This window comes from Hevea brasiliensis, chromosome 3, assembly GCF_030052815.1.
Source record: "Hevea brasiliensis isolate MT/VB/25A 57/8 chromosome 3, ASM3005281v1, whole genome shotgun sequence".
NCBI lineage: Eukaryota > Viridiplantae > Streptophyta > Magnoliopsida > Malpighiales > Euphorbiaceae > Hevea > Hevea brasiliensis.
This window is the reverse complement of record NC_079495.1, coordinates 11,004,095-11,018,994: the sequence shown is the minus strand read 5'-3', so window position 1 is coordinate 11,018,994 and position 14,900 is coordinate 11,004,095. Positions and strand designations below refer to the sequence as shown.

Sequence of the window (14,900 nt, the reverse complement as noted above, 5' to 3'; positions counted from 1 at the left end):
AAATATAAATTTAGAGGTAGTCTTCCCATAATAAAATTTTTATTTTTATTTAATAATATATTTTTTAAAATATTATATTTTTAAAATTTATGAATTAATTAATTAATTTTATTAAAAATAAAAAATTAATAATATTATTTTTAAAATATAAAAATTAATCAATTAAAATTTTTAAAATAAAAAAATTAAATAATAATTTAAATAATATAAATAACGAAAAACTTATCATAAAAATTAAATAATTTAATAAAAATAAAATATAAAATTTAAATAGTAATTTTTATAGTAATTATCCCTTATAATAAACGTCATCAGAAATTATCTTCATGGTCAAAGTCGCCGTCTCATGCGGAAAAAAAAAAAAGAAGAAAAAATAATAAAGGAAAGCGAACCAAACTCTGTTTACATCATTGCTAAGCTTTTGCTTCGTGTCTTCATAATAAGACTTCCACAGCAAAGACTTACGTTTACTCTGTTTTTCTCCCTCTCTCTCTCCAAACCTCTCTCTTCTCCGCTCTCTGAAAAACAAATTGTAGGGACCAGAATGGCGACGGAGGTGGAGGTGGAGATAGTGAAACCGCATACTGACAAGAGAGAGTATAGGAGGATCGTTCTTAAGAATTCTCTTGAAGTGCTCCTCATCAGCGATCCCGATACCGATAAGGCAAATTCATCATCAGCCTCTCTTATACGGATTAATTGTTTTCTTTTATCTTTTATATTTGGTAGTTCAATCGATGATAACACCTCTCTCTCTCTCTCTCTCTCTCTCTCTCTCTCTCTTAAGTTCAGAGTGCTGCTTCCATGGATGTTGGTGTAGGCTACTCCAGCGACCCCGTCGGCCTCGAAGGACTCGCCCACTTTCTCGGTATACTTCAATCTCCTTTTTCCGTCCACTCCATTAAAAAATGGAAATTGCTACGCTTACCGTGCATGATTGGATTTATGCTAGGCCTACTAACGTGTCCGATAACTTTTAAATAAAAAAATAAGTTAAATGAATATTAAATTAAATATTAATATTAAGATTTATATATTTATTTAATTATTATTTTAATTATATATATTAATTAATTATTTATGATTTTCAATTTAAATATTTTATATAAAAATTATCATGTTCGTTTTTATATAAGGTGAAGTTTATACGCTTGCGTTTTTTCACTAATTTAATTTATGTTTGATAAGTAATTTTTACCTGCACCCAACTAATAGTGCATGGGCTCCTAAAGGGAAGTGGTCTACTGGCCTTTTCTTTTTCTTTGCTCACGTGCTTTGCACATGATAATTATTTTTTTTAATGTGCAAATTTTTGTATTAAATAACAAAATATATATATATATAATTTTACATTTTTAATATTTTAATTAACATTATTATATTTATATAGAAAATTAATTTGTGGCTGCTATATTGACCAAAAATATACATGTACTTTACATACATAAATATATGAATGACACAAAAATACAAGACATACACACAACATTATATAAAGAAGAAAGAAAAAATGAATGTAAGATTTATATGGCTCAATTATAAAGTTTATATTCACTGATAAGACACGAGAAAAAATTTTAATATTATGAAAGGATAAGTTACAATGTTTCAAAATTTTTGAAATTTTAATTCAGACTTGAGCCTATATGCTTGATGTCTCCGCTACGACCACATACTTTACAAAATATTTCATTCATGCTCTCCGGGCTTAGTAATAATTAATTTGCACCTTAAAAAAAATATCTAAAATGCAAACCAAATCATAACAATTAAAATCTTTTAGATATTATATAATTCAATCAATTTATACATTTATCACATTTTTGTACTATTTCATTGATGATTGTGTATTTTTTTTAACAAATTTTCAAAAATTTCAACATTCCCTCCTATATTTGTATGCCTTGAAAGTTTTCCATCAATGTTAAATATAGTAATCTAAATTTTAGTGTACAGTACTTACTCTTATGATACTTGAATAAACACAAACACATGCATATATTAAAAATTGATACAACATAAATAATATTATGAATGCTCATTAATTAAAATTTATATTAAACTAGTTATTTGAAATATTAGAATATAAAGCAACGAATCATATTGTCTTATTAGTAGACAAAGTTAATATGCTTATTCTGCAAATTTATCAAATATAATGCTATTCAGTTTGCAAATCATCATACCCAATCAAATATTTAGTAATAAATTGTGAAACGTATTCTATATTTTCAAAATAGAAGTACAAAAAAAAAAAAAAAAAGTGATAGCTAATCTTAGCTTAGTATATGGGCCATAACCTATGGGAGTTTATGATGCTCGCAGGGGTGGATAGGGAACGGGTAGAATTTTTACTAGTATTCGATCCGATTGAATTTTAATAAGATAAATTTTGATAGTATATAATCAGATTTGAGACAGATTTATATTTAAAAAATAATACCTGTGACAGGTTCAAATTTTGCATGTTGGGTATCTGTTAGCCAAACCCTTTAATATGTATACTTAATTAAATGTAAAATTTATGTTTTTTTATAATAATATTTATCAATTTTTATATATTTTATTTAAATAAAATAAAATTTAAATATTTTATGAAATTATTAAACTTTTAAAATATAAATTATTAATAAAAAATAATTTTTATATAGATTATTAATTAAAATATACAAAATTAAATTGGTTTGAGTATTTTTCAGATAATAATAATCGGTTTTGAGATGAGTTCAGGTAATTAAGAATAAATTTAATCGGGTTTGAGACGGATTTGGGTGTGGTGATTTTTGCCAATTCTATCATTGCCATTTTTAAGCATGACGCTTAAAATTTCAAAAAGAAATGAGGTTATAATGGTCTTTGCAGTCCAATATTTTTTCTAAAAAATAAAATTAAATCCATTTCTCTTTCATTAAATGGAAAATAAAATAAAGATTATAGCTTGAAATGAATAAAAGATTTCTTACCTAAATATGCCTTTGATATTGAGAGTTTTTTTAATCAGCCATATTCTAAAGAATAACAGTTAGAAATTCCAATTTAATTCTTTACTTTTTAGATAAAACAAATATATATTTTGATGTGTACTCTCGCTATTTCTATTATTGTGACATTTCAATAAATTTCTAAGATTTTTTAATAACTTAATTTAGTGAATTTGTACAAATTTTAGACGTTTTTGACGTATAATTTTAAAGAAATTTGTCTCTATTTTAATTTTTTAATATCAAAATTTGTGTAATTAAAAAATAGTTAATAGTAAAAAATTTGAGCTAATATCAAATTTATTAATATGAAAATTTAAAAATTTTTAATTTTTAAAATTTTTGAAAAAATTAATTCAACATGTATTAAAGTAGTAATTTTTTTTAGTGATTCTGTGAAATCCAAAACTATAAAAAAATAAATTTTATTTTAAAAAATTGAAATTTGTTACTAATCGAAAATATAATTATTGTTAATAAAAAATTCAAAGTATAATAGTATTGTTTAATATATACAAAAATAAAAATCTTTATTTATTTATTTAAATTTCAAATTTTATATTAAAAAAAAATTAAAATTCGCATATTGAATGTTACTCTAAATCTTGTGCAACAAATTTCACATGCTTTTAGGCTTCAAAAGATATTTTTTTATGATTTTATATGAAATTTCATAATAAATAAAACGTATTTTAGAAAATTCTTTCCATTATTGATAAAATAACATTATTTTTCATACATAATTAGATTCTAATAATCATATATTTTATTTTATATTTCATACACATAACAACAAGGCTTAGTTGTTGTTGTTCATGTAATAATTATGTACAAAATTAATATCTTAAAATTTCAAAAATTCAATCAACATGAGTTTGTATTTTATAGAAAGTAAATATTTGTTGTTTATCTATTTAAAGTAAATGTCATAAAGTTTGTTTTGAAGAAATTTAATTTCTAATTACATACGTATTCAATTATTAAATATTTCATTCAATATATTTGTAAATAAGCATCCAGTCAATTTAATTTATTTAGTTTAAAAAATTTCTAACACTGAACTAACCAAATCAAAATAATATAATTCAATTTAGTTGGTTTATTTGATTTTGGGAGTCTAATACATACATATATATAGTGTTTAAAAGTGAAAACCAAAATGAACCCAAGTTACTAGAAAATGAATAAAATCAACTAAAATTCATTTCTTTGGTAATTCATTTTTAAATTGAATTTTACTCATCCCTAATGTTTAACTCTCTCTCTCTCTCTCTCTCTCTCTCTCAACTGATGGAATTGTTGTAGTCCATCTAAGAGAGTGAGAAGTAGTAAGCAAGGAAATGTAAAAAGTTTCAAAGGAAGATAAAAAAACTCCGAAGCATGAAATGCACAATTTCTTTTGATTAATAAAGCCCTTGGATCCATAAAAGGAAGAAAGAAGACATAGGTATCTTGATTATAGTTGAAACTTGAATGCTTAATTGCTTATGATCAAGGGAGTCAAAAGAATAACTTGGATTTTTATTTATTTATTTTGGATATGGCCTATGTTCTAACACGTGATACCGACTAAGTTAACTTTGATCTAGTTGGCAATAGCTTAGGAAGTGTCCTACTTATACTCAATGTAATTTCTATTTAATGTCTATCTCTACAAGTTTGGTAAATGTCTTTTAATGTTCTCACGTAATATTTGTATTGCAGAACATATGTTGTTTTATGCTAGTGAAAAATATCCAATGGAGGGTAGTTATTCGGAGTACATTTTGGAGGTACATTACTTATTCTCTAATAAGGTTTTTACTCTACGCATTGTTGTGTTACATATGTATATGAAAATATAATTTTCTATTTGGCATCATAATCCCATAGTTGAGTTAAATTTAATTGTTCACATTGGGATTATAAGTATTTGGTTATCCCTAAAAGAAGAAATAAGGCCCAAGGTACCTTGGTTGTTATTCCAACATCAAAAAATCATTCGCATAAAAATATGTAAGCCATGTTTGATATAAGGTGTTTGGCATGAAGCCATGTAAGAATTGTTCAAGTTAAAAGATCTTTAAGGGAGTGAGACAAAATAGAGAGATTTGTTGACTATAACTCTTATCTTGGCTTGCCTAGGGAAGAGTGGATATTTCAAAATGCAGTATACTTTTGGCTCTTTATGTTTTTAGGTTTTTCTTTTTAAATTCTATTAAGGTTGGTCATGTTACTCCATCTGGAACTTATATTATTAAAATGAAGGGTCTTTACCGAGTAAATATTCTTTCGCAATGGTTTTAATGGAGCAACTAATGCCATTATTATTTGCATGTATATTAAGTGAACAAAGCCTTTGCATATCTTTTGATACTTCTTCATATTGATCCATATGAAATGGAAACATTTCATGTTTTGTGATAGTGTTGTGTTTGAAGGTCAAGCAACATGTGATATTTGTTCATATCTCACTAGTATTGTTAAGTAGAAGGTGATTTTGGGCTTAGGTTCTCTCTACCACTCTTTTTGTTTCTTATTTGATGATGTGTGACATGAAGAGATGCTTTATTACTATTGAGGAGGACAATTTTTCTTGTCTATCTTTTCACATCGAAGTCTTTATTCATGCTCCTTGTTGGAGAGTTGACATGGTTTTGTTTAATTTTCCATAGTGTTACGTCTCAAATTCGTATTTGCACTTTACTTCTTATTTTATAGGGAGATGTGTGGAACTCCTCTGAGAAGGGTGATATGAATAACCTCTAGTGTGATTCACACTTCCCCCAACTATAGTTGACACCAAGTCTTTACCTTAAAATGCTTAATTATCCTTGAAAGGAAAAGATAACCATGAATCGCTACCATTTTGTAACTTGATAAGATGCCCTGATAAGATTGCTTATGTTAGCTAAACTATGCTCTTCATGTGTTTTTCTTGTTATGTAATAGAATGGAGGCCAGTACAATGCATATACATCTTATGAGCACACCAACTACCATTTTGAAGTTAATAGTGATTGTTTTGAGGAGGCTTTGGACAGGTAAATCCTAGATGCTGCTTTTCCTTTTCTGCTAGATGGTAGCTTTTTTAAGTGTTCATCATAATGTTTATGAGCATGGCTTTTCACTTCTGATTACCATTCAGGTTTGCACAATTCTTTCTTGGACCATTGTTGTCAGCTGATGCAACCATGAGGGAAATTAAAGCTGTTGATTCAGGTTAGTTGTTTTTAGGAGTGTCCCCACCCTGTTTTCTTAAGTATCTCTTGTTTACTTTTTTAAATAATAAAGTTACTATTGGCAATTAATCTCTCTCTCCCTCTCATACAGAGAATGAGAAAAATTTATTGTCTGATGGTTGGAGAATGCCCCAGGTATCAACAAATTTTCTTGCCACTTAAGCCATTTGTGATTGTGATGCCTCCATTAATAAAGTAAATGCCTTAAGATAGATGTAATGAATATAAGGATTTGGCCAAGAGGATTCACATGAACTAAATCTTATTCCCAAACTAGTTGGGTTCTGCTGTGTGGATCCATTTCCTACTAAATCTTTGTTTTTTTCACATTGCAAGCCTAGAAAGTTGCTCTTATTATTATTTTGTATTCTTAAGGTAGTGCTGTCATTTAGATCTTATTTCAGTAATTTGTGAAAGTTATATCTACTGCTTTGGAATCATCCTTTTACCATAAAGTCACTCAATTTTTCAATTTGCAATATATCTGTTGCCCCATGAAGTGTGGAATAGAGATACTCAGGCTTAGACCAACCATTGCGAAAAGATTAAAACTAATCAATTTGATAGTTGGTCTTCCACCCTTATATACCCTTTTAACTTATTGTTTCTTTCCAATGTGGGGCTTTTAACACTTACATTCCTTTCACATATATTTTAAAGTTTTAAAATTCTAATTTCAAAAGTTCTATTTCATCACAACTATCTTGGGAAATTAATTAAAATTTGTTCTACATCACTCAAGTAGTGCAAGAGGAGGTATTCCAACTCTTTCATTACTGGTATCAATTAGGTGTCTAAGTTTACTATATGCTTTTCTTCATAGGCATATTACATGAGTGAAGAGGTAAAGTAGGATCAAAATTTAATATTTCGAACTATTACAATCTAGGACATAACTAGATTATTGATATATAGTTATAGACTATATTCTTTTGTAAATGTGGAAATTTTGATGTCTGAAGAACTATGATGTTTATGAGAAGTATTTTTACTAGTTATCTCAAAAACATGCTGATTTTTCTGCTTGAAACTGTTCTATCATATGCAGCTTCAGAAACATCTCAGTGATGAAAAACACCCATATCATAAATTTGGTACAGGTCAGCAAATAACATATGTACTTTGCTTTGAAGCATTTTTATAAACGGCCTTTTATTTGTGTATGGTGTTTTGTAATTAGGCCTGCCTCTATCCTCAGTTATGGATACCCCCATTTGTGAAATATAATGCTGATTCTTGCTTGATTTGCCTTTCACGCAAAACGAGTTTTTGCTTATTTGGAGAACGTTGCCCTAAATGTGCTAATAGTGCTTTACAATCAAAAAGATATTATACTTTTACATTTATACAACCTTTGTGCTTTGATGATGAAAACCCTGCTTCTTTAGCGACAAACAACATTCCCATCTAAGGTACTTTCCATTTTGCTTCATCTCTCTTCCACCTATGCCACTAGTCGAGGTTTTCTTTAATCATTGTTGCTTGAATTAGGTATTGAATAATCGCTTCTTGCTAATGGTGTTTCCTTTTAAACTTTGAAACTGATACATTATTGAAAAGAACAATTATAAAGGAGGCAAGGTGACAAATCACATTCCATTAGTTTTCCCTTTTTTTAAACCACTTGTACAAAGGCATATGCTTTATTCATGTTTAGTATCTTTCTATTTTTATTTCTCTATAGAAGGTTGTAGCCTTCATAGGCATATTTGATATTTATATTGAAATAAGGTCATGTTTGGTATGACGTAATCAAAGATATAATGTAATCGTGATTACATTATATATTTGATTACTTTGTTTAGCAACAGAAAAAAAAAAGAAAAAAAAATTAATTTAATAGAATAACAATTACCTAATATAATCAATTACACATTAAATAATGTAATCATTATTACATATAAAAATGGATGTAAGCATAATTACTTATTATTTATTTATTTATTATTTATCATCAACATTACCACCGCAACAATCCAGTTACCTTTGATACTACCACCACCACTCAACCACCACCACCTTACCACTATCATCACCACCTAACCACTGTCGTTGCTACCGCCAACATTATCACCCACAACCACTTTGTCACAGTTGCCCCTACCCCCACTTCTGTCATCTCCCTATTACTACCATTACCACCGCCACCTAAATATCGTCATTGCTACCATCAGGATTACCACCACTACTTAGCTATTATTGTCACCACTTAGCTACTTGGTGGTGGTAGTGGTAGTAGTAATAGTGAAAATATTAATAATTTAAAATTAAAATAATATCTAATAAAATATTATTATTAATTTGTTATATTTCATTGACATATATGTGTAATGGTCATTATATTACATTCTTGTTATTCCAAATAAAGTAATCTAATACTTAATACATTGCATTATATTACAATTTTGATTCCATTACATAGTTGATTACATTACATTATATTACGTTTTAACAAATGTAACCTAAGTGTTTGTAGTGTGAGAACCTAAAGTCCTACACCAATTTTGTGAAATAAGCTGAAATGAAGCTAAATTTCTTTAATCAATACCAAGTCTAATCTCATGACATACGCTGAAAAGTGCCCAGCCTTTTTCAATGCACAGGGAATTGGGAAACTTTGGAAGTTCAACCAAAAGCAAAGGGCTTGGATACAAGACATGAGCTTATCAAATTTTATGAAGAAAATTATTCTGCCAACCTCATGCATCTGGTGATATATGCAAAAGGTTAGTAAATAAGTCCACCTTATATTATTATGTTTGGCTTACTTTTATTCATGAAAATGTGATATTGCTTTGTTTTGGAGATTTTTTAGAAAACCTTAATGCAATTCAAAGCATTGTTGAGGACAAATTTCAAGAAATTAGAAGCAATAATCGAGATTATATTTCTTTTCCTGGTCAACCATGCACATCTAAACACTTACAGGTACGCCTAGTACTATTATGTTTCCATGCTATGTAAGTAAACATTGTACAAGTCGGAAAAGAGATGCATAAAATGAAATGTTTAGACCTTCAAGAGACTATTTTCTATTCATGCATTCAGTATTGCATTAATTTCAGATACTTGTTAAAGCTGTCCCAATAGAACAAGGTCACAAATTGAGAATTGTATGGCCTATAACTCCAAGTATTCTTCACTACAAGGAAGGACCATGCAACTATCTAAGTCATCTTATTGGCCATGAAGGAGAAGGATCTTTGTTTTCCATCTTGAAATCATTGGGTGGGTTTTACTTATCCTATCTATGCTTTAGCCTATTAACTGTTTTTTTTTTTTTTTTCACTTGCCATCAAGCATAATAACTATATAGATAGTAAAGAACTAACCCAAACATAAAGCATAATTTTAATAAGCAATCTGGCATAACTTCATTTTTTTCAACAAATAAGCAAAGAAAAAAAAAAGCCAAATAACTCACGCTTTGCAAAATATGGATGTAAATTGCTCTCATTCGCTTCAAGTAAACCTTCACTAATCGTTGATTTTAGCTCAAGAATTGAAAGATTTGTTAAAAGATGGAAAATTTTAGAGGAAGTTGAGAGAGTGAGAAATAGAAAAGGAAACTCCTAGAAACCAAAACCAAAAGGTTGAAATGAACTGCCTACCTTCCTTGAACTATAAAAGAAATCCCATATGAGTAACGGCCATTATTGTTACTCAATAGTGAATATCGGTCTTTACTATTAAGTAACAGGCATAATGGTCGTTGCTCATGCATTTTTTTTTTGCCCATATATAATAAGTGTAATGGTAATGGGGGAATTCAAAATCTATAAATAACGATCGTCACATTACATAACAATCATTATTTAAAACCATGCTAAATATCCATAAAAATCAACTAGAGCATAACTTTTACTTTTCAAAAACACATACAAAAGGTTTTCCCTCATTTATTAAAGGTGCATCTAAGGCTCGAGCTGCAAGGGGTGAAGACGGCATCGCCTAATGTAGGAAAAGGCGGGTTATCACATTTGGGCGCTGCCAAGCACAATGAGGTACGGCAAGGCACCAGGTGCGCCTAGGCATGCTCGGTTGAGGCCAGCAAAGGCTTATAAAAGTGCTGCAAACCATGATTTTAAATAACAATGTAACCCTCGTTATTTAAAGGACTTTTAGCTTCCTGTTACTGTTATCACCATTATTTAACGAATTTTTAAAATTGTAATTGTAAAGGTTGTTATGGTCGTTGTTTAAAGATAATGGTCGTTATCCCGAGGCAAAGGGAGTTAAAGTGATCCAATCATTAAGTAACTATTCATTTATTTACTAATTTTTGAGCTCAAAGCATAGATCATCAAATAATCAAGGTAGTTTTTAAGTGAATGAGAGGAAATGGTGAGTTATTATTTTTTTTTCTAATTTTTAGTTATTTTTTCAATCATTTTTGGGTAAATACATAAATAATTACAAAATAATATCAAAGAAAGTTTAAGAATTTAATAATATTTGTTAAGTGTAAATTTAGACTTTGGCAAGATAAATTTTAGGAAAATAAATGATCATAAAATTAACTCTTAAAATTAATTTTCATAAATTAAATAGTAACTTCCTGGATGTTCATTTTGGTGGTAATAAGATTAATTGTTTACTATCTACTTATTTATTTTGGTTTTAAACTAAAAAATACTAATGATATATAAGAATGGATTTAATGTCTTCATTTGATATGTTTATACTTATTATTTAGTTTTGTATCTTAATTTTAATTATATTTATGAATATTTATTCGTTTTATGAACTTTACAAATTTTTCAAAAAAATTTGTATAGCAATAGGTCGTTACTGTTATGTTACAGCCATTACAGATTCGTTTCAGTTACCCTCCACCATGATTGTGATTTAAAGCCATGGCATATCCCTTTGTTTTTATACCCATTGCGTCACAGCTGAGAACTAGAGTAGCAGCCCCGACTAAATAGCTCTTTAGCTAGAGACTAAGGGGGAAAAAAAACATAGATTGATAAAATGTTAAAAGAGAACTAGGTCTGTAATGAATACGCGTGTGTATAAATAGGTAATAGGTGTCAACAAGTTAGTTTGGAAGAAATTTCTAGAAATGTTTAATTTAAACTTTTGCCCTTGGGGTCTTCTTTTTTGTTGTGCACCGCGGAAGCATGTAAACTGCAAAGAAACAAAGCAAACATACAAAACACCAATATTTACGTGGTTTGCCCTCTCAACATAGGACTACATCCACATGCATGCCATCTTCCACTATCAACAATAATAAATCATCATTACAAGCTCATAACTATACTACCCATCAACCCAATTACACTCAAGATAACCCATACTAAATCATCACTGTTCATAGCAAATACATTAGTTATCTCATCCTCCTCTAGATATAACCCAATATATTTACTATTACAATACTACACCACAAAGGATGTCTTCAACTACATGGCAACAAACCTCTCACCAATGGACAAGAATCCTTTCTCTTGAATTCTGTGTCCTTACTCCACCATAGGCTGAAGCCTCTCTTCACTGCAATGGGCAAAAGCCCCTCATCAATGGGCAGAGCCAAATTCACAACAATTAGCAGAGCCAAATTCACAACAATTGGCAAAGCCCCTCTCTACAATGGGTGACAGCCTCACTCAATGAGCTGAAAGCCACTCTCTTCAATAGGTAAAAGCCAAATAATCTTTTTCATCATTCTCCTATTTATAGTGTTAATTCCCTCAATCCTTATCTGATTAGGAGTCCTACTCAATTTAGGAATAACATTAAAATAAGAGTTCTACTCGTTATAGGAAATATTCCTCCATGCTATTGAGGAATATTTCTCTCACTTAAATTAGGAAAAGATCTCTCTCCAAATTCTATTAAGATTTTAAGTCATAATTCTAACAATCTTCACCTTGACTCAAAATCCATCAACTATTGTATAACTCAAATTCTTGGGTGTCATCAAATCATCAAATCTCCATGCTTGAGCTTGAACCCTTCAAATCATCAATTATTCAATCTTCATCTTGGGTGTAACTTGCTTCATTCTTCAAAAAATTTTCACGTTATCAACCATCTTGATTTTGCATCAAGAGTTCCACCTCAATTTCAACTCTCCACTATCACTATTATTGCATGTGCGATTTTCTACATGTCGCAGCAGCTCCACCTTCAACCAAACTCACCAAGATCATCCCCATGCTCTGATACCAATTTGTTATGCACTGCAGAAGCATATAAACTATAAAGAAACAAAGCAAATACATAAAACACTAATATTTACGTGATTCACCCTCTCAACATAGGGCTACATTCACAGGCATGCCATCTTTCACTATCAACAATAATAAATCATCATTATAAGCTCATAGCTATATTAACCATCAACCCAATTACACCCAAGATAACCCATACTACATCACTGCTCATAGCAAATACATTAGTTAGTTATCTCATCCTCCTCTAGACATAACCCAATATAATTACTATTACAATACTACACCACAAAGGGTGTCTTCAATTATATGGGCAAGAGTCCTCTCACCAATGGACAAGAATATCTTTCTCTTGAATTCTATGTCCTTACCCCACTTTAGGCCGAAGCCTCTCTTCACTGCAATAGGCAAAAGCCCCTCATCAATGGGCAAAGCCAAATCCACAGTAATTGGCGAAGCCCCTCTCTACAGTGGGTGATAGCTTCACTCTATGAGCTGAAAGCCACTCTCTTCAATGGGCAAAAATCAAATAATCTTTTCCATTATTTTCCTATTTATAGTGTTAATTCTCCCAATCTTTATCTGATTAGGAGTTTTACTCAATTTAGGAATAACACTAAAATAAGAGTTCTACTCATTATAGAAAATATTCCTCCATCTTATTGAGAAATATTTCTCCCACTCAAATTAGGAAAAGATCTCTCTCTAAATCCTATTAGGATTTTGAGTCATAATTCTAACACTTTTCTTCACAGATCATCCTTAACCAATGGCCATTAAATATAAATCTATATTTTTTTAAATATATTTTTAATATAAATCAGATAGCTTATTTAATAAAAATAAAATTGGCAACACAAATATATTTTTAATTTAAGTTAAATGCACAACTATATTACCAAAGTAATTCTTTTAATCAACAAATTGTATACCTTATGTAAATAAAATGAGAAAAAAAATGTTATTAACTTTTTCATTTTGATTTTTATTATTTAAGGAAAATAAATTACAATGAATACAATATAATTTCTTTTCAACAACTCCATTCCACTAGATTTATCAGGAAAATTAAGCCATTTCATTTATTCTTGCAAAATTTAAAATCAAATGAGTGGAAAATATATAAAATTTAAAATCAAGTCAAGCAGGGCATGCTATCTCTTATTATCATGTTTAGTTTTATGCTATTTAAAATTTGATGAAATATTCTCATTTATTTGATTTTTAATGATTTTTTTTTTCAATTTTTGTACCTTGCCTTACTCAGATGTGCTCCTGGCACCTTGGCTCCAAGACCCTTGGCACCTTGGTGTGCCTAGAACCTTTAATAAATAGGTGTTTACCAACAAAGTTTAAATCCTACTTCCACCACTAACTTTAGTAATGTGGCTATCACTTCACTTGCTACTATGAAATGAATGTTATCATTATTTAAATAGAAAACTAAATAAGTTATGAGTGGCCCTTGTTGGTTGAGAAAACAAAATGCATAGATTATGATGCGTTGATATTTGGAAAGACTTGCTTATAGTTAGATGAGGCACGGTGAAGTAACAAAATTTGCATAAGATGCTTTGTTATATTCATGTCAATTGGTTTGCATGGATTATTGGCAATAGTAATCCTATTAGTTTTAGTTTCTTTTAATGAACCAAAAAATATTGCAGGATGGGCTACAAGTTTGTATGCAAATGAAGATGGTCAAAATCGGGAGTTTTCTTTCTTCAAAGTGACAATTGATCTTACTGATGATGGTCATGGTTAGTTTTTTTTTTTTTTTAATTATTATTTCCTCTTTTAATTGTTTGATATGCTTGTAAGCCATAAAATATCTAGATTGACTGTCACTATTCTTAGCTTTATATATATATATATATATATATATATATATTTTTTTTTTTTTTAAGTTGGACAAAGTCCTTTGTGTTTGAAAATTGGGATTTATGTATTTCCTGGTCCAAATGTTGCATTTCTTTATGCAGAACACATGCAAGATGTTGTAGCTTTGTTGTTCAAATACATTCACCTTTTACAAGAATCTGGTGTTCGCAAATGGATATTCGATGAGGTATGGAACAAAATGCGCATAATAAGTGAAAATGCAAAGATTGATGCTCTTTACTGTTGTTGAATATTATGAAACATTTGCTTTTCATGGAATTGTTATGTACTTATTTGTTCTTCCATAAGCACTCTATATACACAGATGATCTTCAACATAAAGCATGAGCATTTAAATTTTTATTATTAATGTTATACAATGTTATTGAGACTGTAAAGTTTGCTTAAAATGAAGAGGGGAAAATGAGAAACTAGGACTTTTTTTTTGCATGATTTAGCACATGGTCTTTCTGGTTATTTGCGTAAAATAATGTTTATTGCTAGGTTACGGTTTGATTTACAAATTATTAGCACTATATATATATATATATATATATATATATATATTGTTATGAAAATTGTTATGTACCTTGCATATTTGGTGAGAAATGTTACCTTTCCAATTTTTATTAATATTC

The 14,900-nt window shown here is 29.3% G+C and overlaps 1 protein-coding gene across 2 annotated transcripts in view; it reads left to right on the top strand.

Annotated features, from left to right (window-relative positions):
- Window positions 1-414: 414 nt before the first annotated feature.
- Window positions 415-14,900, top strand: part of LOC110673582 (insulin-degrading enzyme-like 1, peroxisomal) — a 75,864-nt gene continuing 61,378 nt past the window's right edge. The window contains exons 1-12 of one of the 2 annotated variants that reach the window (XM_058143855.1): window positions 415-664; window positions 793-868; window positions 4,686-4,753; window positions 5,913-6,004; window positions 6,109-6,182; window positions 6,294-6,337; window positions 7,251-7,302; window positions 8,806-8,928; window positions 9,018-9,130; window positions 9,268-9,430; window positions 14,049-14,141; window positions 14,364-14,449. In XM_058143855.1, coding sequence (XP_057999838.1) covers window positions 545-664; window positions 793-868; window positions 4,686-4,753; window positions 5,913-6,004; window positions 6,109-6,182; window positions 6,294-6,337; window positions 7,251-7,302; window positions 8,806-8,928; window positions 9,018-9,130; window positions 9,268-9,430; window positions 14,049-14,141; window positions 14,364-14,449 — 1,104 coding nt within the window. In that variant the 5' untranslated portion in view covers window positions 415-544. The remainder of the gene's footprint in view (window positions 665-792; window positions 869-4,685; window positions 4,754-5,912; window positions 6,005-6,108; window positions 6,183-6,293; window positions 6,338-7,250; window positions 7,303-8,805; window positions 8,929-9,017; window positions 9,131-9,267; window positions 9,431-14,048; window positions 14,142-14,363; window positions 14,450-14,900) is intronic. The other variant, XM_058143856.1, reaches the window with a different exon arrangement.